Consider the following 25439-nt stretch of genomic DNA (forward strand, 5'->3'; position numbering starts at 1 on the left):
CTCACTGTCCACTCTGCCTGTCAAAAAAAAAAAAAAAAAAAAAAAAGGAGAGAGCGCATCCATGAATGGCAACAGGTTTCAAACATTACCAGAGCATTTTCCATGTACCAAGCACTAAACGACATCTTACAACCATATTCCCTTCTCATTTTCCAAACTAATAAGATCTGACATTTATACAGCCCGAATGTTCTTATTCTTCTAGTCACTTAAGGTGTCTATGTCCATAACACATCTTTCAGGATATGCAGAAAATGGGCTGAACACAGTACTACAGGTTTGAGTGCATCAGAAGTTTACAGAAGCTGAAATGCAGAGCCAGTGTTGTGGCATAGCAGGTTAAGCCGCTGATCGCCAACTCTGACATCCCATATGGGCACAGGTTTAAGTCCTGGCTGTTCTACTTCTGATCCAGTTCCCTGCTAATGTGCCTGGAGAAGCAGAAGATGGCCCAAGTACCTGGGACCCTGCCATCCACATGGGAGACCCAGAAAAAGCTCCTGGTTTCGGCCTGATCCATCCCTGGCCTTTGTGGGCATTTGGGGAGTGAACTAGCAGATGGAAGATATCTCGGCCTCTCCTTCTCTGTAACTCTGCCTTTCAAATAAAAAATATATCTTTTAAAAAATAAAGTTGAAATGTTTTGAATACCGTTTTTATTTGTTTATTTTAATTTATATGAAAGGCAGAGAGCTAATTTCCATCCTCAAGTACACTTCCAGGATACCCACAACAGCCAGGAGCCTGTAAATCAACAAAAGTCTCCCACATGGGTAGCAGGGATCCAGTATGTAAGCCATCCTCTGCTACCCACACTGGACTGGAGGCAAAGAAGGCAAGACTAGATCCAAGCACTTCGATACAGGATGTGGGGATCCCAAGGAGTGTCTTAACTACTATACCAAATGCCCATCCCTCCAACACCATTTCTAATGGAACCCAATGCACTGTTGATATTTATGAGTGAAATCTATGAAGAAATAAATTATAAAACTATACTGGTACTCCACCTTAATGAATACTACTTTTACTGGTTGCATCGAGCCAGCCAGAATCTAAACATCTATAAAATAGGCAAATCAACTATAAAACCGTATGCTTTATAATTACAGATGATTATCATAAATCAAACAGAACAAAACAGTAAATAAGTGAATTTTAAAAGTCAATTCTCTTAATGTTTAACATACTTTTTTCATAAGTAAATTTTTAAACCCAAGACTAAGACAATAAATGTGAAACAGAAACTGCATAACTCTCTTAGTCCATTTTGTACTGTTATAACAGGATACCTGAGACTGGCTGATTTACAAAGAACAAAAATTTATTCATAATTCTGGAAGATGAAAAGTCCAAGATCTAGGAATCCTGTCTAGTGAGGACCTTCTTGGCTGGTGGAAGGCAGAAGGGCAAGTTAAAAAAAGCTAAACAGAGTGAAGCCTCTTTACAAGGACCTAATTTATTTTATGAGTGAGGAGTCCTCAGGGTCTAGTCACCCCTTAACACTATGACACTGGTAACACTTGAATTTTGGCGGGAACACATTCAAACCACAGCAGTAACTGATTTAGACATTTTAAAAATTGATTTGAAATGAACCACATATGCAAACTACTGAAAAAGACAGAAAGTGATATATTAACTAAAGAAGGAGATGGGATTGCAAAATGATCCAAGAAAAAAAGTGATGGGAAAAAATAAAAGATTAAATAAAATGATACATTTACACTATTACCCTAAAGATTTCATCGAAGACAAACATATAAGGTCATATCAGGATTGTTGAAAGAACTGAGTGTTGAGAGATCTGGACACCAAAAATAGACTGCCCAAACTAGCAGAATAAACTGGGTCGAGTAATTTTCATCTGGCTCAGTCTCCTCATCTTTAAAATGAAGGCCAGGGTTCAGATATGCTCTGATTGCTTCCCTTCCAAAATCTTAGAATTTTGTTACTTAATATAAAAGAAAAAACTGAGAAACTGTTTCGTTATCAAAGTGCCATCTAGTTGTGTTCACCACTTTTCTCCAATGTATTATTCACCAAACAGAAGCTGATTTTCCAGACACTATCTAGTACTAACTAGAAGGGACTAGAATCAAATGCATACAATCACCCTCAAATGATTTTCAGGCAGAATCCTCATTACAAATGCTTCATAGATCCACAACTCCATAGCCAACTCTGGCAACAGTATAGCACCTCAGAAAGAGAACATTACTAAGATTGTTATGAAACGTGGAAAGAAACCAATATGACCTCTACTGAGTTTCAATGCAACCCTTCAAGCCAATAGAGAATCATTAGGATAAACGGGTAACTAAATGACCTAGAATCACAGAATGATATTCTATTTCTAAAAAAGTATAATAGATAAAACTACACTGTCAAAGTACAATTTCCATTTTAATTATCACACATGTGGAAGGTCACTGAGGTCAACTTATTTTTCAACAGTCTAAAACAAGTGTTTCAGACCTCAAACTGTCTACCATATTTTAAGACAGGAGCAACAGATTCTGAGCTTTCTCTTTATTCTATTATAAATTATATTACCCCAAAATGTCCATTCTAATAAAATGAAAAAATGCAGTACCCCAAATAAACTGATCATTGAAAAACAGCTTCAGAAAAAATTTATCTTACCTCTACACTAGGACTAAGGCTGCTTGGCAGAGTTTCTGAAGTCACAGTAGTGCTTGGAAGGCTGGAGATTTCCCAAGTATTAACAGGCTGAATTGGTTCAGACTGCTTTGAATGATCTATACATTTTGGATTATCCAGTAAGGTCACTTCATAAAATTCTTGAATATCTAGAGATGACGAAAGGAAAAGAAAAATTTTAAAGTATTTATACTAATTAAACTACACAATGCTGAAACAGCCTAACACAAAAACAAACCTTTTACTCAGAAGCAAATTTTTTACTCTAGTAAAATCAAATCTTATAATATACTTCAATGAACACTTTCTCACTTCACTATTTCACAATCATATCAGAACCTTAAGAGCACAGTATAAAGTTGAAGCCTTTCACACTTTAAAGTCTGTGCTAGGTTCAAATCCCAACTCCATCACCAAGTAGCTACATGTATAAGTTTAAACTTACTTCTCTGGTAACTTGCCTCTGCTATGAACTGCTGCAAGGATTAACTGCAATACCCTATAAACCTACATACAAAGTTCTTAACAGATGGTAGCTAATATCATCATTGTGATTTCTGCAGATATGAGTCATTATTGATATATTATATCTTTACCATCAATAGCCAAGCTGAGAATTAAACTCCTCAAGTGGTTTTAATTGCTCTCCACCTGAAGTAAAATATTATTTTAAAAAAGTTATAATCAAAACTAGAAGGGCTTTTAGATATCCTTTAATCTAAATACTTAAAAATGGTAAAGGCATGACAAAGCTGAAAGAAACCATAAATTTAATTGAAATAGTTCAAGATGATTTGAAAAATAAAATTACTTTGCTATCATTATATAAACTTGGATATTTTTATACTGGTTATTCATGATGCTCAGTAGTTCTGAGTGAGTTATATGTTGAGAACTACCACTTAGTTCTTTATTCATCTCTATGGTATAATTTTGAGTTGACTTTTTTTTTTTTAAAGGGAAGGGGAATTGTTATTTAAAATAACAATAAAAATGGTCATTATCCTGTGTAGAATCCTGCATAGGAGCTATAAAGAACATTTACACAGACTGTTACTTCTCCTTTCTCACTGTTTTGAAAGCATTAATGTAAGTAAAATGTTATACTATTTGAATTATAAATGTCATTAAAACAGTAGAGACAGGAGCCAGCATAGTAGTAGCATGGTGGCTTAGGCTACCACCTATGAAGCCAGCATCACATTATCTAACCATCTGTTTGTGTCCCGGCTGCTTGCTTTAGATCCAGCTCCCTGCTAAAGCGCCTGGGAAAGCAGCAGAAGATAGCCCAAGTCCTTGGGCCCCTGCACCCACATGGGAGACCCTGAGGAAGCTCCTGGCTCCTGATCGGCGCAGCTCCAGCCATAGAGGGCAACTGGGGAGTAAACCAGCAGATGTAAGACATCTCTCTCTCTGTGTGTGTGTATGTGTGTGTGTAACTCTTTCAAATAAATAAATCTTAAAAAAAAAAAAAAACTACCAAAAAAAGGATTAATTATCATTGTGACAAGGTAAGTATTTCTACAAAATGACATTCTAGGATTCAAAACAATACTTTCTATGTTGTCATTAGATCTTTCTACACTGGGAAGTCTAACACTGAATTCTATAAATTCTAAAGTAAACCAGAAGTCACCATACAAATAAAAGTCAAACTGAAGACATCAATATTGTAAATTCTAGCAATGTACCAATCTCTTGTACTTCTTGCACATCTATTATAAACCAAAGTCTGATAATCCAAGTTCTTTTCAAAAGAGCAACCTAGGAAGGCTGGCACTGTGGTTCAGCAAGTTAAGCTGCACCAATATCCCATATAGGTGCTGGTTTGCGTCCCAGCTGTTCTACTTCCGATCCAACTACATGCTACTGTGCCTGGGAAAGCAGAAGATGCTTGGGCCCAGGCACCCATGTAGGAGACTGGGAGGAAACTCTTGGCTCCTTGCTTTGGCCTGGCCCAGCCCTGGTCATTGTGGCCATTTTACAAGTGAACTAGCAGATAGAAGATCACTCTCCTCTTTCTTTCTGTATCTTCTCTGTAACTCTTATTTTAGAATAAATAAATCTTTAAAAAAAGCAAAAAACTTTGTGAAAGAATTAAATTAGTAAGTTTACTTTGAAAACTTACAGTTATCCAACCAATGAATACTAACAGGGTAAGTTTTAGAAGAAAAATGAAAGAATTAAAAGGTGGAAAGCCGGCACTGTGGCGCAGCAGGTTAAAGCCCTGGCCTGAAGCGCCAGCATCCCATATAGGCGCCAATTCTAGTCCCAGCTGCTCCACTTCCGATCCAGCTCTCTGCTATGGCCTGGGATAGCAGTGGAAGACGGCCCAAGTGCTTGGGCTCCTGCACCCTAGTGGGAGACCTGGAAGAAGCTCCTGGCCCCTGACTTTGGATCAGCACAGCTCTGGCCATTGCGGCCATCTAGGGAGTGAACCAGCGGATGGAAAACCTCTCTCTCTGTCTCTACCCCTCTCTGTAACTCTGTCTTTCAAATAAATAAAATAAACCTTTAAAAAAAAACTTCACCAAAAGAAAAGAATTAAAATGTGGAAATATGAAATACCTTTGGGAAATGGATAAAATTAAGGAAAAAATTACACGACACCACAGGTTTCCAATTTAAAAATCTGAAAAGGTAGGTTTTCATAAAAATTTAATGGCTATAGTCTAGGAAACTATAGAAGCTTAACATATTTGGGTTAAATTTCTATTACTCTATTCAAAAATTATTAAATTAACTATCTCTGATAGACAATGATCAATTTTGGTTTATGTAAGTCATTTTATGGATTTCACTATCCAATGTCATAATAAGAGCTTCTCATTTTATATATGTCTGTGTGTATTATATGAAAAAAAAATGGAGGGGCCGGCACTTTGACGTAGCAGGTAAAGCCACCGCCTACAATGCCAGCATCCCATATGGGCGCCTTTTCGTGTCCAGCTCTCTGCTATGGCCTGGGAAAACAGTAGAACATGGCCCAACTCTTGGGTCCCTGCACCTGTGTGGGAGACCAGGAAGAAGCTCCTGGCTCCTGGCCTGAGATTGGGGTAGTTCCAGTCATTGCAGCCATGTGAGGAGTGAACCAGTGGATGGAAGACCTCTCTCTCTCCCTCTCTCTCTCTGCCTCTCTCTGTAACTCTGCTTAAATAAATCTTTTTAAAAAAGAGAAAGAAAATGGAACTTTAGCAAAATAATTAATGCTTCAAAAGTCACATCTCCCAGCACTGTTTTATCTGTAACTACCAAACTGACTATTCTATATAAAAGGATTTCATTTATATTTAAATTGAATATTTTAAAATATTTCATTTATTATGAAAGTCAGAGTTACAGAGAGGGAGGAAGAAACAGAGAGAGATAGCTCTTCCATGCACTGATTTCATTCTCCAAATGGCCACAATGGCCCGAGCTGGACCAGAAGCCAGGAGCTTCATCTGGATCTCCCATGTGGGCAGCAGGGGCCCAAACACCATCATCTGCTGTTGCTTTTAACAGGTCATTAGCAGGGAGCTAGATCAGAAGTGGAGCAGTAGGGACACAAAGGGACATGAACCAGTCCCCAGAGAGAATCCATCACCTTGAGTTCAACTCTAAATTTACTATGAATACGTAAAGTAAACGGGAGGGAGGCTGTTGTGGCATAGCAAGTTAAGCTTCTCCAGGGATGCCTGCATCAAATATCAGAGAGCCTAGTTGAAGTGCACCTCCACATAGGAGTGTCTGGTTCAACTTCTACTGAGATTCCAATCTAGTTTCCTGCTAATGAGCATACTGGGAGTCCACAGATGAAGGGTCAAGTACTTGAGTCCCTGTCACCCAGATTTGGGAACTGGATTGATTTCCAGGCCTGGCGCAGCCATGGCTATTTGCAGGCATCTGGGGAGTGAACCAGTAGAGGGAATATCTGTGTGTGTACGTGTGTGTGTGTGTGTCTTTCAAATAAACATTTTTTATAAGAAAATGGGAGGGCACAACAGTATTCAACAGGACTGAGATGACAATGATTCCATACCAAGCTAAAGAACCAGAGAGCTCACCTAGATACACACCAGATATATAATTTAAATGACTCATTACATGTTTACTTAGTACCTTCAAAAAATTATTTCAAAAAATTATTTCTATTAGAAATAATAATGCACTAAGAAAGAAAACAAGAAAAGGTAGGAATGTTCAAATATTAGGGGAAGAATGTCACTTTAGAATATATATAATTGGTAACATTAATTCTGTTGAAACTATTGGGGTCAATCTTATCACAGACTATTCCTCATTTTCCACTTATAGTCTGCAAGTACTTTCCCTGTTTTGGACTAAACTAGGTCCCTACAAGTACAGTTCCTGAACAAAGATCTAAATTATTAGGTCACAAAAAGTTCCAAAATGTACATTTAAAAACTCTCAAAAATTTTTAAAATATTTATTTACTTATTTTGAAAGGTAGAGTTAGAGAGAGAGGGAGAGACAGAGAGAGAGAGAGAGACCCTCCATCTGCTGGTTCATTCCCCAGGTGAACACAACTGTCACACCAGGCTGATCCCAAGCCAGGAGGCAGGAGGTGGGAGAAAGGTACAGGGGTCCAAGCACTTGGGCCATCCTCTGCTGTTTTCCCAGGCGCATTAGCAGGGAGCTAGATCAGAAGTGGAGCATCCAGGATTCCAATTGGCGCCTGTATTGGATGCCAGCACCACAGGCAGCGGCTATACCTACTACACCACAGCACTGGCCCCAAAGTCTCAAAAATTAAACCTAAAGACAAGGAGTAGTACAATGAACAAAGCAGAATCATTCCTATCTATTAAAGAAGAAAATATCTGGAAATCTCTAAGATCTCTAAGATAACATATTTCAGAGGTCTCTAAATAGAAGTAAAATTTTCAAGTAAAAAGTTTTCACTGCTTTTGCTATTTTCTTGGTAAAATCCAAAGTTTACAAACACCAAACCTTAATGGGAAGTCCAGAATTTCATAAATATCTTTAAAGAGGAATAAGGAATGGAAGGAAGGATGTTTTCAAATAGACAAAGAAAATGAGTTTTTAGTGACATCCTACGTAAACCTAAACAAAGAAACTCATAAACCATAAAACATTCTCAATAAATAAGGCAACACTAAGGATCAGAGCAGAAAGTCTAAACACGGACCCAAGAATATGTACTTATTTAACATAAGCAACATTTCTAGTCTATGAGAAAGTATTTTATTTGATGGCAGAAGAAAAACTAAGAGAATGCAAAGAAGACCATACACAGAGAAATTTGCAAAACAGATATCTGACAAAGGACTGGTAGCCAAAGTATACGAAGAACTAAGACTCAACAATAAAAAAAAAATCCAATTTTTAAAATGGGCACAAGATAAAAATGTATCTGACCACAGAAGAAACAGAGATGACAAACAAGCATATGAAAAGATGACCAACATCAAATGTCACTAGGAAAGTACAAATTAAAACAAGATATCAGTATATACCTAATAAAACAACTGAAACCCAAAGCACTAACAACATCAAGTGCTGACAAGAATATGGAGCGACACATTCTTGATGGGAATGAAAATGGTATAGTCACTTTGGAAAACCATTTTGGAAGTTTCTTAAAAACCCAACATACGGCCGGCGCTGCGGCTCAATAGGCTAATCCTCTGCCTGCGGCACCAGCACACCAGGTTCTAGTCCCGGTCGGGGCACCAGATTCTGTCCTGGTTGCTCCTGTTCCAGTCCAGCTCTCTGCTGTGGCCCGGGAGTGCAGTGCAGGATGGCCCAAGTGCTTGGGCCCCGCACCCGCATGGGAAACCAGGAGGAAGCATCTGGCTCCTGGCTTCGGATCGGCGCAGTGTGCCGGCCGCAGCGGCCACTGGAGGGTGAACCAACGGTAAAGGAAGACCTTTCTCTCTGTTTCTCTCACTGTCCACTCTGCCTGTCAAAAATAAAAAAAAATTAATAAAAAAAAAAATCCTCCTACCATGAGTTAGCACTGTACTCCTTGGTATTTAACCCAAATGTGTTGAAAGCTTAAATCCACATAAAAATGTTCACACAAATGTTTATACCAGATTTATTCATAATTGATAAAATCTGGGGGCAACAAAGATGTTCTTTAATAAGTGACCATCCATACAGTGGGAGTATTATTCAGTAAGGAAAAGAGAGCAATCAAGCCACGAAAAGCCATGGAGGAATCTTAAATGCACATTGCTAAGCTAAAGATGCCCATCTGAAAAGTCTACATATTTAATGATTCTAATTATATGACACTCTGAAAAAGGCAAGACTATGGAGAAAGTAGAAAGATAGGTGGATAGGCATACTCTGTTCTCAAAAGGTCAATGGCTTAGTGGTTTCCATGGGTTGTGGGTGTGTGGTGTGGAAGGAAAGGACAAATAGTTGAAGGATTTTTATGGTAGTGAAACTATGCTATCTGCAATGGTGTATATATGTGTCAATACAACAAATGTGCAAATGAATCTCCATGTAAACTATGACTAACCTATCTCTCTCTCTGCCCCTGTAGCTCTCAAATATTTTTTTAAAAAGATTTATTTATTTTATTTGAAAGAGTTAGGGAGAGGGAAAGGCAGAGACAAGGGAGGTCTTACACCTGCTGGTTCACTCCTCAAATGGCCCAATAGCCAGGGCTGGGCCAGGAGCTTCATCTGGGTCTCCCACATTGGTGCAGCGGCCCAAGAACTTGGGCCGGGCCTTCTGCTGCTTTCTCAGGCACATTAGTAGAGAGCTAGATAGGAAGTGGGGCAGCCAAACAGGTGCCCATATAGGAAACTGGCATTGCAGGCAGCAGCTTCATTTGCTATGCCACAGCACAGGCCCCTCTTAAGTATTTTTTTAAAAAATTAGTTAATAGGGCCAGTATTGTAGTACAGTGTAGTTTAAGCCACCACTTGTGATGCTGTAACCCACACCAGAGTGCTGGTGAGTCCTAACGACTCCTGTTGTGATACAGCTCCCTGCTAATGCTCATGGGAAAGCAGTGAACGATGGCCTAAGAGCCATCTCTTCTGGTTCTGTCACCATGTCTTTCAAATAAATAAATCTTTTTAAACAATTAGTTAATAACAATGTACTGGCCAGTGCTGCGGCTCACTAGGCTAATCCTCCGCCTGCAGCGCAGGTACCCCAGGTTCTAGTTCCGGTCGCTCCTCTTCCAGTCCAGCTCTCTGCTGTGGCCTGGGAAGGCAGTGGAGGATGGCCCAAGTGCTTGGGCCCTGCACCCGCATGGGAGACCAGGAGGAAGCACCTGGCTCCTGGCTTTGGATTGGCACAGCGCGCCGGCTGTAGCAGCCATTTGCGGGGGGGGGAGGGGAGGGGTTGAACCAATGGAAAAAAGGAAGACCTTTCTCTCTGTTTCTCTGTCTACTTTGCCTGTCAAAACAAACAAACAAAAAACAACAATGTACTAATATTGGCTTATCAACTGTAACAAATTTACCACATTAATTTACCACATTACACAAATTTACCACATTAATGCAAGAACAAGAGGGAAAAGGTAGATAAGAATATGGGAACTTTCTTTTTAAAAAATTTATTTATTTAAAAGGCAGAAGGAGACGGAGGGAGAGAGAAATACAAAGTGAAAGCAATAGCAATTAAGCGAGAGCTTAATTCCATCTACTGGTTCACTTTCAAAATGCCTACAATTGAAGCTGGGCAGGCTGAAGCCAAGAGCCAGGAATTCCATCCTAGTTTTCCACATTGGCCGTCATATAGGAATAGGAAGCTGAACAGCCAGTATTCAAATCAGCATTCCAATATTCAATGAGTCTTCTGCACCACAACACCCACCCAAGGGAAATGTATTTTCTATTTAATTGTTTTGTGAACCAAAAACTGCTGAAAAGTAAGTCTTTAACAATTTTTGAAATGTATACAGGAATCATGTAAGCATCCATATTTTAAAAATTACACAACAGCATGCTTTATATCAAAATAATTTCCAAATGCCTTAAAAATTAAAATGTTTAAAAAGTCTTGAAGGAATTTTAATAAAGATGAATGTTTTCATAACCTTGGAGACTGACTGTTAACAATCTTAGAGGTGATAACAGGAGGCTGCGAGATTGGGGCAGCCTTTCCAAGCATATACTAAGGGCAGACGGCATTAAAAAAGAAAAGGGGTAAAGCTAACTATATATAAATACTTCATTTTTTCATATATTTATTTTTTATTGAATCTGTTAACGTTCTTGCACTGCCATTTTTTTTTAATCTAAGTCTAAAAACAAAGGGCCCAACAGATGTTTAGTCTACTAGTCAAGATGTCAGCTGGATGCTCACATCCCACATCTAGGTTTAATACCCAACACCTGGGTTTAATACCCGACGCCAGATCCTGATTCAAGCTCAAGTAATTGGGTTCTTGCCATCCACATGGGAGACTTATATATATTGAGTTCCTGGATCCTGGTTTTGGCCCCCTGGATGTTGTTAGCATTTGGGGAGTGAACCAGAGGATAAGAGTCCTCGCTCTCAAAAAAACAACGAGTAAATGAAAAGAAAGAAGAAAATGGCAAACAAAGGAAATTACTTGCAACTTAGATAATAGAAAGAGTTGAGATGCCTAATGAAAATCTATACCTCTAAGAAAAAGGAAAAAGACTTTTTTATATTCATGGTTATTTCTTTAACCAAAGAAATACAGAATAAAACAGCCCCCAATAGCTCAATCTGAGATAATCTGAACAGCCAAATCATTGATGGTAATAAACTATAAACTACCAAAACAGAAATCTGCAAATTCGTTTTTGGTAAACTGATGGATAAAAAGAGAAGAGTTCTTGATTACAGCAAAGTGCCATTAACTGGAAAACATATAGGATTGTTGCTGTTACAAAAGAAATTGGTTCAGGCCAGAATCACCAATAGATAGTAAATCTAGATGGAAATTTTGCCAAAAAAGAGGATATATACATGCTATTAAAGTATCTCCCCCACATACTGCTTATAAAACATGAGGGGAGTGGCCAGTACTGTGGTGTAGTGTACTAAGCCTCTGCTGTGGTGCCAGCAATCCATATGGACACTGATCCTAGTCCCAGCTGCTCCACTTCCCACAGCTCTCTGCTGTGGCCTGGGAAAGCAGTAGAAGATGGTCCGAATGCTTAAGGCCTCTTCACCCACATGGGAGACCCAGAAGAAGCTCCTGGCTTCAGATCGGCCCAGCTCCAGCCATTGCAGCCATTTGGGGAATGAACCAGTGGATGGAAGACCTCTCTCTCTCTCTGTTTTGTCCTCTAACTCTCTCAAGTAAATAAACAGACTCGTTAAAAAAAAAGTGACTATAGAGTATAAAAATCGGACAATATATAACTAAATAATGCAAATTAACATCACCAATGAAGGGTGATATCATATACCTCTGAATGTGCAGAAACCTACACCACGAATGCATAACCTGAATCTAACCAAAAGCAACCATCAGAGAAACTCAAAATGAGAAATGGTATACAGAAAAGTAAGAGTGGAAGGGGCCGGCGCCGCGGCTCACTAGGCTAATCCTCCGCCTTGCGGCACCGGCACACCGGGTTCTAGTCCCAGTCGGGGCGCCGGATTCTGTTCTGGTTGCCCCTCTTCCAGGCCAGCTCTCTGCTGTGGCCAGGGAGTGCAGTGGAGGATGGCCCAAGTGCTTGGCCCCTGCACCCCATGGGAAACCAGGATAAGTACCTGGCTCCTGCCATCAGATCAGTGCGGTGCGCCGGCCGCAGCGCACCGGTGCACCGGCCGCGGTGGCCACTGGAGGGTGAACCAACGGCAAAAGGAAGACCTTTCTCTGTCTCTCTCTCTCACTGTCCACTCTGTCAAAAAATAAATAAATAAATAAAGTAAGAGTGGAAGGGAATTGTATTCTTCAAAAATGTCAATGTCATTAAAAAAAAAGCAGGCTAAGGAAATGAGCCCAAATCAAAGTAAAGAGACAAGACAACTAAATATAATATCTGGTCCAAGTCTAAATCCTATATTCTGGAGAAATGACCCCAAATACATGAAATGCCTTAGAAGAAATATTTAGATACTTTTGGATACTTTTGGAGTTCTGTAAAGTACTAAAGAGAATTCAACATACTCAAAACTCTGTTTCAAAACAGTACTAAGTAAAACAAAATTATTAGCAAATAAATAGCTCAATCTAATTAAAGCCACTAAATAAAAGGTTAATAAAATTCTCAATTCCATAAAATCTTAGCCATCAGTCTATTTCATATCCTGTTATGTTTTCCCTGCTCCAATCTACCCTGAAAAATCATACACACACACAAACATGGGCAGTGAGTCAATAATAAATCAAAATGCATCATCAATGGGGCCAAAATAAGCAGAAAAAAAAAATCCAAGGAATCATGATATTTTACCACTTTATCTAGAAGTTCTAAAACCTTGATTATCTAGTAAATATACTTTTCCAAATGTGTAAAATTCCATGGGATGGGTGTTAGCCTAGTGGTTAAGACTTCCCTGCACCACATCACAGTACCTACATTTGATGCCTGGCTCCAGGTACTGATTGCTAGTGCAGACTTTGTGAGGCAGTGGTGATAGCACACATCAAACACTACCCTAAAAACAAGCATATTTAATAGAGATGTTGATCTGCAGGTGAATGTTTACGTTGATGGAATGATTTTATAATGATGGAATTTACAGTTAAAAATTTTTATTTGAGAGGCAGACAGAGAGATAGATTAATCTCCCATGTGTTGGTTCACTCCTCAAATGCCCAAAATAGCCAGGATGGGGTTGGGCTGAAGCTGGGAGCTAGGAACTCAATTTGGGTTTTCCACATGGAGGTTTTCCACTTGAGCCACCACTGCTTCCCAGGGTCTGCATTAGCAGGAAGCTGGAGTCAGAAGCTACAGCCAAGAATTGAACCCAGTTAGTCCAATATTGGTCTTAACTGCTGGGCTAAATGCCTGCTCCTGAGTTCTGTATTATATTAAAATACTTAACTCTGAAAAAAAAAAAACAGACAAAGAACATCCTACAGGTTAAAGGTGAGAATGTTCACACAGGCTCTGGATTCAGATTAGCTGAATTCAACTTCTGCCTCCACAACTTAGTATCTGAAGGTCCATGGATAAGACTGGTCCTTTTTCAATATCTCAGTTTTCTAATCTATAAAACAGTGTAATCACTCACAGGTAAACATCTTACAGGATATGATGACTAAATAAGATACTTATGCCACTATATAGAAAGTGCTCAATGAGTATTAATCATTATTTCTTTTTACATATTCTCATACCCATTATGATAGCTACTGTGGAAAAAAAAGAAAACAAGCATTGGCAAGGAAATGGAAAAACCAGAACCCTGTACAATCTGTTGAGATTGTACAAGGGTGCAACCACTATGGAAAACAGTATGGTAGTTCCTCAAATACAAAAAATGTAACTACCATATGATCCCACAATCTCACTTCTGGGTATATATATGTGTGTGTGATATATATACACACACACACACAAATGAAATCAAAGTACAGCCTCAAAGAAATATTTCCACAGCAGCACTGTCCACACAGCAGCCAAAAGGAGAAAGCAATCTAAATGCCCATCAATGGATAAATAAATGAAATGTATGGGGCTGGCACATGGCATAACAGGTAAAGCCGCCGCCTACAGTGCCGGCATCACATATAGGTGCTGGTTCGAGTCCTGGATGCTCTACTTCTGGTCCTGGTCCAGCTCTCTGCTATGGCCTGAGAAAGCAGTGGAAGATGGCCCAAGTCCTCGGGCCCCTGCACCCACATGGGAGACCCAGAAGAAGCTCCAACCTCCTGGCTTTAGATCGGCACAGCTCCGGCCATTGAGGTCAACTGGGGAGTGAACCAGTGGATGGAAGACCTCTCTCTCTCTCTCTGCCTCTCCTTCTCTGTGTAACTCCTTCAAATAAATAAATAAATCTTTAAAAACACGTAAGATATACATATAACGGACTATTACCCAACCTTAAAAGGGAGGAAAAGCCTATCACACAGTGTAAAACGGACAAACCTTGAAGGCTTTACACTAAGTGAAATAATTCAGTCACAAAAGAACAAATACTACAGGGTTCTGCTTACACAACATATGTAACAGTCCAATTCATAGAAAGTAGAATGGTTGTCATCAGGGTTTAGTGGGTGCAGGCGGGTTGGTAGTTATTTAATACAATTCAATTTCAATTTTATAAAATGAAAATGTTCTGAAGATCTATTTTACAATATAAATATACTTAACATTTCTGAACTATATATTTTTCAATGGTTAAGATAAGAAAATTATATTTTTGAGACCCAGTATCTACAAATAAGGACATGGTAATGTCCTTTACTATGTTTACAAAGACTAGTGAAACAATTAAGATTAATTCAGTAGCTGGGAACTAAATAAACTTGTAAGTGGACAGAGTTACTACATTATCCATATTCACTAGCAAATATCTGAAGAATTAAAATAAAATTTTGCAATGAAGTAAGTTTGCTATTAAATGAAACAATAATCAACAACTTATGGGCCAGGAAAAAATATCTGCAAACCATGTATCTGATAAAGAGTTAACAAGTCAATACCACAAAAACAAAAAACCTGATTAAAAACTGGGCAAAGGACCTGCATAGACATTTCTTCAAAGATAATATAAAAATGGTCAAAGGTATATGAAAAGGTACTCAACATCATTGGTCATGAGGGAAATGCAAACCAAAACCACTATGAGATATTATTTCCCACCTGTAAACACGGCTACTATCAAAAAGACAAGAGATAACAAATGTTGGCAAGATTGTGTGTGGAAAAAAGGGTACCCTAATACTCTGCTGGTAGGTAGGTATACTGGTACAGCCATATGAAAACCAGTTTCAGGGTTCCCATAGAAACTAAAAACAGAACTACCAAGCAATCCAGCAATAATTCTGGATATATATATATATATATATATATAAAATTTTCAAAGGAGACAAAATCATCACCTATAACCTATCTGCACTCCTAGGTTCACTGATTGCATCACTATTCAAAATAATCAAGAAATGGAAACAATCTAAACATCCACTCGTGAACAAGAAAATGTGATATTTAGCTATACACACTCATACACACACAACCAACGTGAACCAACGGAAGGAAGACCTTTCTCTCTGTCTCTCTCTAACTCTGCCGGTCAAAAAAAAACAACAAAAAACAAACAAAAAAAAAAAAACAGTGCCGTTCACTCAAAGAAAAAAGCTAACCCAGGATTTTGAGTACATACCATGGACACAAATGGACTTGAAAAAAGTTAATAAATTAACCCAAACACAAGAGTGCATTAATTCAATGGCATCAACAATCCAATTATCATATGGAAACATATAAAATCCTCTAAGTTTACTTAATTTAAAACTCCTAAATTCTAGTAATTTTCTTGCACCCAAACCTGACGCCATGTCCTATAAAACATCAAAATATTCACATATAAAAGTAAATGCAAAACCAGTAAAATCAGACAAAACAAATAAGATACACAACTATAAACTTAATAATTAGGAAGCAAACTATGAAAACAGGTGAGGCAGAATGTCAAAAACACCTCCAAACATAGCAACCCACCCTCAATCTAGATAGATATTCACATGAAGTATAGATTCTGTTTAGTTACATCACTAAACATCTACATCACAGCCTTCTCACACGGAAGAGTTTAGTCTATTTACTAGAGTACTTAAAGAAGTTCATGGACGGGACTGGCATAGCCAGTTAAGCCTCCATCTGCAGTGTTGGCATCCCATATAGGCACTGATTCGAGTCCCTGCTGCTCCACTTCTGATCTAGTTCTCTGCTAATGTGCCTGGGAAAGCAGTAGCCAAAGGCCCAAATGCATGGGCCCCTGTACCAGATGGGAGACCTAGAAGAAGCTCCTAGCTCCTGGCCCAGCCCTGGCCATTTTGGCCATTTGGGGAGCGAACCAAAAGATGAAAGCTCACTCACTTGCTTGATCTCTTGATCTCTTGATTTCTCTCCTTCTAACTCTGCCTTTCATACAAATAAATAAATCTTAAAAAAAAATAGTTCATGGATGAGGCAGGCGCAGTGGCATAGAGGGTTAATAACGCCACCACCTGCAGTGTCAGTATCCCATATATGCACCAGTTCAAGTCCTGGGTGTTCCACTTCCCATCCAGCTCCCTGTTGGGACACCTGGGAAAGCAGTGGAAGATGGCCAAGAGCTCCAGCTCCTGTACCCACATGGGAGACTCAGATGAGGCTCCTGGCACCTAGCTTCAGTCTGGCGCATCTCTGGCAGTTGCAGCCTTTTGGAGAGAGTACCAGCGGATGTAAGAGTTTTCTGTCTGCCTCTAACTCCGCCTTTCAAATAAATAAATAAATATTAAAAAAAAAAAAAAAAAAAAAAAAAAACAAAAAACACGTTCAAGGAGAGGCCAGCATAGCCAGTAAGGCTGCTGCCACCACCTGATAGACTGACATCCCATATGGGCCCCAGTTTGATTCTCAGTTACTCCATTTCCAATCGAGCTCCCTGCCAATGGCCTGGGAAAACAGCAGCAGATGGCCTCAGTGTGTGGGTTCCTGCCAATCACTTCTAAGACCTGGATAAAGCTCCTGGCTTTGGTCTGGCACAGCCCTGGCCTTTAGTGGCCATCTGGGTAGCAAATCAGCGGATGGAAGTGCTCTGACTCTTGCTCACTCTCTCTCCCTGTAACTCTTCCAAATAAATAAATATTTTTTAAAAGTTCATTGAAAATGGAATTAAAGATAAATTTGCAGTGCAAAAAGTTCTGAAGTCTAGGGGCCAGAGGTGTGGTAAAGTGGGTTAAACTGCTGCCACCTAGGACACATGCATCCCAAATGGGTGTTGGTTGGGATTCCCAGCTGCAGAGGCTGCTCCATATCTAACAGAGCTCCCTGCTAATGAGCCTGGGCACTTGGGCCCCGGCACCCAAGTGGGAGACCCAGATGGGCTTCCAGGATCCTAACTTGGCCTGGCCCAGAAAGCCCAGCCCCACTGTGGCCACTGAGTACATTTGGGAAGTGAACTAGTGAATGGAAGATCTCTCCCTCTTTGTATTTGTCTCTCTGTAACTCTTTCAAATAAATTTTTGTTAAAAAAAAAAAAAGTTTTGAAATCTGTGCATACAAGGGGGCTTTGAAAACCTCATGAGGGGCTGGCACTGTGGCATGGTGGGTAAAGCCGTCACCTGCAGTGCCATCATCCTGCATGGGCACCAGTTCGAGTCCCAGCTGCTCCACTTCCAATCCATCTCTCTGCTATGGACAGGGAAAGCAGAAGAAGATGGCCCAAGTCCTTGGGCCCCTGCACCCGCATGGGAGGCCTGGAAGAATCTCCTGGCTCCTGGCTTCGATAGGCACAGCTCCGGCTGTTGCAGTCAGTTGGGGAGTGAATCAATGGACGGAAGACCTCTCTCTCTCTCTCTCTCTCTCTCTCTCTCTCTCTGTAACTCTGACTTTGAATAAATATCTTTAAAAAAAAAAAGCTCATGAAAAAAGACCTACTAGAAAAACTAAATTGCAAAATTTTTTGCACCAAAATATACTTATCTTAATTCCTTTCTCCATAAACTTTTTGAAGTACATAAAAATTATATCCAGATATACAAGGAACTGAGGTCAAATAAGTCATACTGTCTTTTCTACAGTGACCCTATTAAATAAAACAACTAAAAAATTATCCTTCCCCCCCTTTTTTTTTTTTCCAGAGGAATCAAATTTAGTCATCCATTTGGACCTTAAAGTTCAGATCTTAGAAACCAAAATGCAGAGGCAGATGTCTGGCATAATGCTTCAGATACCACTGGAAGGTCCGCATCCCTTATCAGAGTTCCTAGGTACCAGTCCCAGCTCTGCTCCTAGTTCCAGCTTCCTGCTAATGAGCAACCTAGGTGGGTGGGGCAGATAGTACCTAAGCCATTGCCTGTGCCACTCTCATGGGAGACCTGGATTGAGCTCCTGGCTTATCGATTTAGGAAATGTACCAGCAAATGGGAGATCTGTCTCTCTGCCTTTTAAATAAATAAAACACAAAAAAAATTTCAAAAGACAAAGATTATTTTAAAAATTTAAATGTAAAAAAGTCTATCAATATAAACACAAATGGAAAAATATTGGTAAGTTTTGAGATGGGTGACATATATGTGGTAGTTCACTACACTGTGCTCTCTATTCTTATATATGTTTTTGAAAGTCTTTGAGAATGTTAAATTTCTAAAACTGTTCAGGTGTACCAAGTAGCTGTATCAAGTAGTCTTCGTAAGAAATAATTCTAGGGGCCAGCACTGTGGCGCAGCAGGTAAGGCTGCCGCCTGCAGGGCCGGCATGCCATATGGATGCTGGTTCAAGTCCCGGCTGCTCCACTTCCAATCCAGCTCTCTGCTGTGGCCTGGGAAAGTAGTAGAAGACAGCCCAGGTGCTTGGGCCCCTGCACTTGCATGGGAGACTGGGAAAAAGTCTCTGGCTCCTGGCTTCAGATCAGCGAAGCTCCGGCCGATGCAGCCATCTGGGGAGTGAACCAGCAGATGGAAGACCTCTCTCTCTCTCTCTCTCTCTGCCTCTCCTTCTCTGTGTAACTCTGATTTTCAAGTAAATAAATTATTTAAAAATTCAAAAAAAATTCTAAAATAAACCAGAAACATCAATTCATCAATAAGTTATCAGGAAACACCGAAATGAAGGTAGTCCTCAAATCAATAGAAAAACATAAGACCATATCTGCTTGGAAGTTACTGAGGAAATATTTCTAACACCATGAAGTCTATGTCTCTGTATTTTAAAATGTTATATAGTCAATGACTAATTAAAAAGATAAATTTTTAAGACGCTGGCACTGTAGCATAGAGGGCTAAGCCACCACCCACAGCACCAATATCCCATATGGGCACCAGTTCCAGTCCCACCTGCACCACTTCCAATCCAGCTCTCTTCTAATGTGCTTGGGAACACATCAGAAGATGGCCCAAATCCTTGGGTCCTTGCACCCTCGTGGGAGACCAGGATGAAGCTCCTGCCTTCAGTCTGGCCCACCCCTGGCTGCTGTAGCCATTTGGAGTGAACCAGTGGACGGAAGACTTCTCTGTCCCTGCCTCTCTAACTCCACCTTTCAAATAAATAAATAAATCTTTTTTTTTTTTCAAAATTAAAATTTTATTCTTAGAACTGAAAGGCACAAATTTTCTTTCCTTTTTTTTATTTGACAGGTAGAGTTATAGACAGTGAGAGAGAGAGACAGAGACAAAGGTCTTCCTTCCATTGGTTCCCTCTCCAAATGGCTGCCACACTGGCGCTGCGCCGATCCAAAGCCAAGAGCCAGGTACTTCCTCCCAGTCTCCCATGCGGGTGCAGGGCCCAAGCACTTGGGCCATTCTCCACTGCCCTCCCGGGCCACAGCAGAGAGCTGGACTGGAAGAGGAGCAACTGGGACTAGAACCTGGCACCCATATGGGATGCCGGTGCCGCAAGCGGAGGATTAACCAAGTGAGCCACGGCGCTGGCCCCTGGTACAAATTTTCTAGTTTAGTGGTTTGCAAACTTTTAGAGATATCCCAGCCACTTTATCTATCACTACATTTTATGTAACAGGGAGTGTATACAAAACACACAATTCTGTTTTTAAAAAGGATCTAGTTACCTAACAAAAAAAGACTTAAAACCCACTGTTATATTTCACCACTCACATTCTACAGTTCTAGAAAAGGTTAAAAAACATGTGTAATATCATTCAATTAATGGTAGTGTCAAGAACTGAATTTGGGGCCTTGACTATTTATCCAGTCTCCTTTAAAACAATACACCACCTCAATCTTTAGTATGAATAAAATTCTGTTTCAATGTTCTTGTCTGCAAAATAGTTATTAAAAAAAAAGATCATCTCTGAGATCATTTTTCAGATCTAAATTTCTGGCTCCATAAATGCCAAGCTTACACAGAGTCCTATATTAAGAGAATATTCTTGAACATAGCAGAAACACCCAAATATTCCTAAGGATGCCAGAGAAATACAAATCAAATACAGAAAATAAGCTGCTAATGATTCCGTCGCTGCTTTCTGAGTCCTGAAACTTTCTGCAACTTCTCCATCTTTTAGCTAATGCAAGAATATGAAACACTGTTCTCAAAATGACTGAAATAATTCTACTTAAAGTGGATTATTTTTGGTTATTAGATAATTCTAGAAAGGATACTAGCCTAACCATGATAAGCATCATCAACCATGAAGATGTTCAAACTGCCACATAGAAAATCAAGTACATATCATTCTCTTAAGTTTAAATAATTGAACTCAGAGGAGCATAACCAGCTGACACATACGGTCACAAATAAAGTTTTAATTCCTACCTATTAAAGCCTGAAAGAGGTTGCTCTGAAATATGTTAATAACCCGTTCTATGGAACTTCTGAGATGTCTGTCTTCAGTTTGGCTTAGTTTCAAACGATATTCTTCCAAAAGGTGCAAGGCTCTCTGGGTATCTGAGAAAAGAAGAGACTGATTAAAAGTGTATACATATTTACAAACTTTGCATGCTAGTGCACATGATTCCGCAAGGCATCTGAGCAGTTCTGCAATTTCTCTAGGTCAATCAACGGCAAAATGCTCATGTACACCTGTTCTCCAAAATGATCAGAAAACTGTTGGAACATGCATCCCAGTAGCAAAAGGAAGGAAGGAAGCAGTGTATAACAGATATGTACTGTTAGTCTGTCACAGTGAGAGTGTCTGATGCAAGTATTAGCAGCACCGTTTCAGATTACCTGATAAGCAAAAGCAGATTATCTACAAGTTGTCATTATACTTCAAATTTTAAGCGTTTCAAAATACTACTCTTAGCATCCCACAGCTGCTCACCCAATAGTGTTTACTAAGAGTGATAAAGTGAAATACTGAAAACCAATTCAGAGCTTTTTTTAAAGGGGTGGGGGGGGACGGGACTAACTGCCTCTGGAATTTACTGGAGGAAGAAGAGTTGAACAGGTGTCAATCTTTGAAATGATGTGAGGCTTAGATTCCCCAAGCAATGACACTAGCTCCACAGTGTCTCGTCAAAGTTACACAAAGATTTTCAACACAGCAATCACAAAACTGACATCCACAAGAGTGTTCTGAAATAAATCCTCACCTTGCTTCCGGACCGGCATTTTTCTCCAGAATCAGGAAGCCCGCACACACCTTTGCAAACACAGAACGGAAAGGGAGGAAACGAAACAAAACTGAAGAATAGAATCGAGCAGAAACTAGCATTTCCTCGTTAAATCTCCAACCGAAAAAAAAAAAAAAAAAAAAAAAAAAAACAAACCAAAAACCAGCCCTATTATCCAAAGCCCCCCTTCCAAAGTTTTCCCAAGTGAAAGGAACAGCCTCAAAACCCAGCAGTGTCAGCCCAGGTAGAAAGCGTTCTCCTCGGGGTGGATCCCCCCGCCAATGAAGAGCAGGCAGACAAGTCAGATCCCCAGTTCTCTACAAAAGCTTCCCCCCACCTTACAGAGCACACTACCTGCCAGGCCGAGGGGCCGCCTCCCCACCTGCCCCCGGGGGCGGTGGGTATAGGGGCGCTCCGACCCTGGGCCCCTAGGGCGCCAGCGGCACCGAGCGCTCGGAAAAGGGACCCAGCCCTGCCCGAGCCCCCTCCTCTCGCTTGCCTTTCTCCTTGCTTGTTTCCTCCGGGCTACTCCGGCGGGGTCCGGACAGGGCAGCGGCCGCTCTCCGCGACGCCCTCGCGCCCCACATGCACACCTCCGCGGGCCCCCACACCTGCGGCGCTGCCACAAAGTTCCCGCGAGCGGCGTGCACTCGGAGCTGGGGTGCGCTCCGGGCCGAGTCGCAGCAGCTCCCCCGCCCAGCCCGGCTCCACGTACCCCCGCCCCGCCCGGGGCTCGAGGAGCTGAGCTGAGGGGGTGAGGGGACGGGGGAGGAGCTCCCCTCGGCGGCCGCACCCCCGCTGCCTCGTCCTCCTCCTCGGCCGCCGCAGCCGCCGCCTCCTCACACGCCGCGGCCAGCTAACCCGCTCGCCCTCTCGCTTGCTGGCCGCCCCACCCCCGGAACCTCGCCTCCTTCCGCGCCCCCGGTCGCTCTCCCCCCAAACTTTCCGCCAAGATGGCGGCCTCGGAGCTGGACTGCCGCGCTGCCACGTGACCGCTTTCCCGGCGCTGGCAGCCAATGGGAAGTGAGGAGGCGGCTCGCGCCCAGCCCCGGGCTCTCAGCACTGCTACCTTAGGGTTGAGAAGGGGAGGAGGACCGGGAGGAGGCTGGGGAACGCGAAGGGGGGCCCGGGGAGCATCCCGAGTGAACCTCCTCGCTTAAAGGGGCGGCCGCCCAAGAGGCTCGGAGGACAAAGGAGTTGACACACAGACTCTACAGGTGGTCCGGGGTTGCCCCTTTACCTCGCTGCACCCCACCGTGTGCCCCGCGGTTTTGGAGGTGCAGCGTGCGGGACTGGAAAGGCTCGGGGTCTCTGAAGACGGACGCGACCCCATCTACACTGGGTCCCAACGCACATGCCGAAACACCCCTTAACCTGACCAAACACGTGCTCCACCCAACTCCACGACCGGACAGGGCGCCTGGCGCCGCCGGGGTGCCTCCTCAACTGCGCAAACCCCACTCGGGGAGGAGCCCACGGCGCCACCCACGTTAGGGGGCGGGGTAGCCGGCGCTTGGGAGAGGAGAAAGGAGGGGTGGGTCGGGGCGGGGGTGCCCTCTCCAGGCCGCCTTCCCCGTCCTACTGATTGTCTAGAAGTTATTATGCGCCCTACTTTAAAGGTTTGAGACTTTTTCATTAAAGAAGGGCATGCGCAGTAGGGAGACCGGGAAATGTGGCACGAGTTTGAGGCTTTCAATAGAGGATATTTAAGTTGAGGTCTGGGTTCCAAGCCTGAGCGCACTGAAGGGTAACGAGAGAAGGTTCCTCGTTCACTGGCTCATTCCTGCATTCATCCCCCCAAGCCTGCCGTCCCCGCCCAGCCAGCACCTCAGGCGTGGCTCAGGCTCTGGAGGCCCCTTTAAGACCTCACCTCCGCCGGCCCGGCGCCCTTCAACTTTCTCGCGCACCTCGGAGCGGAACCGCCGGCCCGCTGGAGCCCTGCGGGCGGCAGAAGGGGAGGTACTGAGCGCTCTCCAGGTCACTGCCAGGTCTTCCGCTTCTTCTGGGGAAGCGGGACCTCCCTGCGCTGAGGTCCCGAAGGAAAACTTGACCAGAGTTAGTGACAGAGCTGGAAACCGGGAGATTTCTGTCCTTTGACCGGAACACTCTTCCCGGTGAACCCGACTGCCTTCCCCTCACACTGTGGCCATTGGCTAATAACGGGGAGTCCCGGGAGCCTCGTACCGTAACCGCAGCTGCGGCTCCGCGCTGCTGACCCCTGGGTTTCACTTTCTGATGCACCTTGGAATCCTAACTGGGGAGACGCCGAACACACTAGAGATCATCCAGACCCACTCTCTCGGTCTTGATGAAGAGACTGAGCTCCACAAAGGGGAAGCAAGTTGCCCGAGGACACGCAGGCTCTTCGGTGACAGAGCAGACCAACAACTCGGGGCTTCCCTCTGCAGGCCAGGGCTCTTTCCACCAGGCTTTTTGGAGAACTTGACAGCGGCGTGTTGAAATATGAGAGAAGAGGGAGGAAAGTTTGCTGTAACCCTTGATACTACTCATGATTCACATATAAAGGTGCTTCCAAAATATTAATGGAAAATAGAATTAAAACATTGTAATGCCAAAAATGATACTTGCACATTTTCATAATACCCATTTGCCATGAACTTTTTGAAGACCCTTGTTTGCATGGATTTCAAAATTGTTTACGCCAAATAAGCTTATCTTTTACTTCTGTTTTTCACAAATCTTCTGATTTTCTTAAAAACTAATTTTTATTTATTTTATTTGTTTAAAAGACGAGAGGTAGGGAGGAGTAGAGAAAGAGCTCTCATCTGCTGGTTCACTCCCCAAATGCCCACACCAGCTGGGGTTAGGCCAGGCTGAAGCTGGGAGCAGTGAACTCAATCTAAGTCTCCCATGTGGTTGTCAGGGACTCAAATACATGAACCATCACCTGCTGCCCACCCGGGTGTGCATTAGCAGGACGCTGGAGTCAGGAGCAGAGCCAAGACTTGAACCCACGCACTCTGATATGGGATGGGGCTGTTCCAAGTGGGTCTTAACCACTACACCAAATGCTCTCTCTTCACAAATCTTTCAAAATACTCTCACGTGTGCGCTTGCTAGGCAATTGGGAGAGAAAGAAATGAGACACAGGATCTGTTCTCAAGGATCCACAATCTCATGGCTGATAAACAAAAGCCAGTACAGCTTTCCCAGAAGCCAGAAAAGGGGTCAAAACCAAAATTGTGTGAGGATGAGGAGAAAAATAGGGCATGTTATTTATCAAGTCATCTACTGTGACTACCCTGTTCGGTTGTCAGGAGTGCCCCAAAGCAGGACTGGACCTCACACTAGCCCAAACTTAGGGCCAGGAAAGGTTCTGGCCACGTGGGAAGCATCATTACTCTTTACTCTCCTTTCTATCTGTCTGAGTTATTGGTTGCCACAGAACAGATTCCCCAAAGTTGAGTAGCTTAAAACTTAGCATGGGGCCGGCACTGTGGCATAGTGGATAAAGCTAAAATCTGCTGCGCTGGCATCCCATATGGGCACCAGTTCAACTCCCAGCTGCTCCACCTCTGATCCAGCTCTCTGCTATGGCCTGGGTGAGGAGAAGATGGCTCACGTGCTTGGGCCTCTGCGCCCGTATGGGAGACCCAGAAGAAGCTCC

General features: G+C 42.2%; 1 protein-coding gene across 38 annotated transcripts in view; it reads right to left on the reverse strand.

Annotated features, from left to right (window-relative positions):
- Positions 1 to 24237, reverse strand: part of DLG1 (discs large MAGUK scaffold protein 1) — a 249880-nt gene extending 225643 nt beyond the window's left edge. For 26 of the 38 annotated variants that reach the window (XR_016233173.1, XR_016233172.1, XR_016233171.1 and 23 more), the window contains exons 1-4: positions 22311 to 22773; positions 21791 to 21840; positions 21012 to 21143; positions 2647 to 2813 (exon numbers count right to left, since the gene is read on the reverse strand). Coding sequence is in view for 32 of the 38 variants with exons in the window: in XM_051818934.3 (XP_051674894.1) it covers positions 2647 to 2813; positions 21012 to 21143; positions 21791 to 21809 (318 nt within the window). In the remaining 6 variants the exon portion in view is untranslated. Of the gene's footprint in view, positions 1 to 2646; positions 2814 to 21011; positions 21144 to 21790; positions 21841 to 22310; positions 22782 to 23681 lie in introns of those variants that run through there. The other 12 variants (XR_016233174.1, XM_008266703.5, XM_051818936.3 and 9 more) reach the window with 5 other exon arrangements.
- Positions 24238 to 25439: the final 1202 nt, after the last annotated feature.

The sequence above is a fragment of the Oryctolagus cuniculus genome, chromosome 4, assembly GCF_051225735.1.
Source record: "Oryctolagus cuniculus isolate XC-2025 breed Fujian yellow rabbit chromosome 4, ASM5122573v1, whole genome shotgun sequence".
NCBI classification, from domain to species: Eukaryota; Metazoa; Chordata; class Mammalia; order Lagomorpha; family Leporidae; genus Oryctolagus; species Oryctolagus cuniculus.